This window comes from Egretta garzetta, unplaced genomic scaffold (assembly GCF_000687185.1).
Source record: "Egretta garzetta isolate BGI_Z169 unplaced genomic scaffold, ASM68718v1 scaffold173, whole genome shotgun sequence".
Lineage (NCBI taxonomy): Eukaryota > Metazoa > Chordata > Aves > Pelecaniformes > Ardeidae > Egretta > Egretta garzetta.
Window position 1 is genome coordinate 880,023 of NW_009259112.1, and position 2,325 is coordinate 882,347.

Below are 2,325 nucleotides of genomic sequence, written 5' to 3' on the forward strand. Positions count from 1 at the left end.
CCCCCCCAAAAAAAAAGCAAGCCATTATTCAGGAGAAATGCTTCACCACTTCTAAGAGTTAAGATTTCAAGGCAGCAAACTGCAAATAATGCTTAATGTTTTATTGTTGAGTTGTTGCATCTAAATAACTATGAAGATTTTGACTGAAATCGTTGACTTAAGGAGAGCTTTTACAAGCAGCTCACATGGGAAGTGAATGATAAAATTCAAGAAGAAGCAAAGGCTGAGACAGGGTTCCATCTTACGCTCAAAACCATTTTATGCACATCTCCCTCTCCAACACAGGCCCACCCGCAGCATATAGCAGCAGAGAGATCAGAATGAAAGCTTTTGACTACTTGCTTAGAAAAGTTATCTACAAAAATTTCAGAAAGTATACTTTTATGTAAGTCAAGCGCATTACGGAGTCTTAAACGCTTAGAACCTTAGAAGCAGAGATTTATGCCCAAATAAAAGTGTTTTAAACAATTAAAACAGAGCTCTGCAAGATTCAGGAAAAGCACCAGCACCTGACAGACAGCAAGAAAAACAGAGCTGCCACTCAACTCCTCCATCCTGTTAGTATGTACTTTTGAATGTTTATTCTGTATATCAAGCCACAGCATCTCATGTACGGATTCCATCATTTAAGAGAAGAATTAATAGGAAAGCATTACAAATCAAGATGCCCCAACAACTCTTATTTGATACGTGTATAGATTGCAGAGAATAATAATTAGTATGCTCCAGCTCATGCTAGAGTTCTCATAACGAGTAAATTCAATGCATCTATCAAGCTTATGTTTAGTTAGCTATCAGCACCATAAGCAACCAACATTTCAGAAACACTGTTAAAGTTTTTATTTTAGAAGTATTTAAGTAATGATGGAATAGAAAGAAGATAATAAGCTTTATTCACCTGCAGCTGCATACTCTCTGGCTACTGAGAGTATTTTCTTTTCAGTATACAAACATAGGATACGGATAGCAAATACACCTGGCTCATTTGTCACAATAAAATCCCCACACAAAACAAAAATCTTACCACTGATTTCTTAATATTCTTATAGAAAGGATTCCATCCTATGCTCAAAACCATTTTATGCACATCTCCATTTCCAACACAGGCCCATCCATAGTATATACCAGTAGAGATATCAGATGGAAAGCTTTCAACTACTTGCTCAGAGAAGTTAGCTGTAGAAGTTTCAGAAAGGGTAAAGTGTGAGTGACTTTGTGTAGGTCAAGGACATAACAGAATCTCCAAACACTTAAAAGCCAAACTCTGCCCATATACTATTTACAAACATATCACTGATGACAATTGAGAATGATGCAACATGCCAACTGGCAAAGTATAAAATACAAAACAGCTTCATAAAATTCAGTCCCTGTGGTGACACCAGAATTATCACATCTCTTACACATACCATATTTTATAGTTATGCACATTCTCTTCTGTGGTAATAATTAATACATATGTAGTATATTCACTCAGAATGCATTTCACTCTTAGGATAACTACTGCAGCTTTAATATGGTGAAAGATGAGGAAAAAAAAAAGTTTTTTCTGCACTATAAAACAGCATCTCGGAACTATTCACTTGTTAGTAAAAGAATTACTTATGAAATACAATATGTAGAAATAATCACCTGTCAATTTTGTACAGGTTGCCTTTCAGAGGCATCTGTGGATTTCCAGGATTTTCTTTGAAAAGTATGTATCCAGAGTAAAATAAATTCGCCTCTGACTGAACCTAACCTTCTTTCAAAATTACTATCCTACTTCTAATTCCCACATTAGTAGATCTTTTCACGCAAGACACCAAGTTGATCTGAAGGAATTTAGGGCTCACAAGCAGTAACAACTTCCCTCTCCTATTCCCTGATACCAATGCACCATTCACACAACATCACAAGAAAAATGAGAAATTATTAACAAGTGTTGTCAGAAATCCAGCACCTCGAGATTGGTCTCATACAGTTTCCTGGTCTGCTAGGAGTGGTGCAACACAACTGTTGAACTTCAGTGTCTGTTTAAGACGGGCCAAAGTTCACTTGAATTGCACAACTATCTCTATTTAGACAACTGAAACAGAGAGATGAGCAACAGGTGAATATATTTCTTTGCAGGCTAAGTCCACCTGTTCTGTTTTTTAACCTCTACATTACTTCCCTTGAACTTCCTTCCTTGCAGCTACTCCCAGTGCCAACTCCCTTTCTTGTCCTAATCTGAGGTTTATGTGAACGGTATTTTCCAAACTGCCACACCATAACAGCGTGCATGTGATCACTTATCTACATCCTGTACACCATCATGACGACCATTAGATGATTAAACGAACA

The 2,325-nt window shown here is 36.9% G+C and overlaps 1 protein-coding gene across 1 annotated transcript in view; it reads right to left on the bottom strand.

The window, feature by feature from the left end:
• LOC104123227 (riboflavin kinase) overlaps window positions 1–1,222 on the bottom strand; it is a gene marked incomplete at its 5' end in the record, with an annotated part of 4,641 nt that extends 3,419 nt beyond the window's left edge. Inside the window, one exon of the mRNA XM_035891052.1 lies at window positions 1,025–1,222. Within this exon, the coding sequence (XP_035746945.1) occupies window positions 1,025–1,222 (198 nt within the window). The remainder of the gene's footprint in view (window positions 1–1,024) is intronic.
• Between the last annotated feature and the right edge of the window lie 1,103 nt (window positions 1,223–2,325).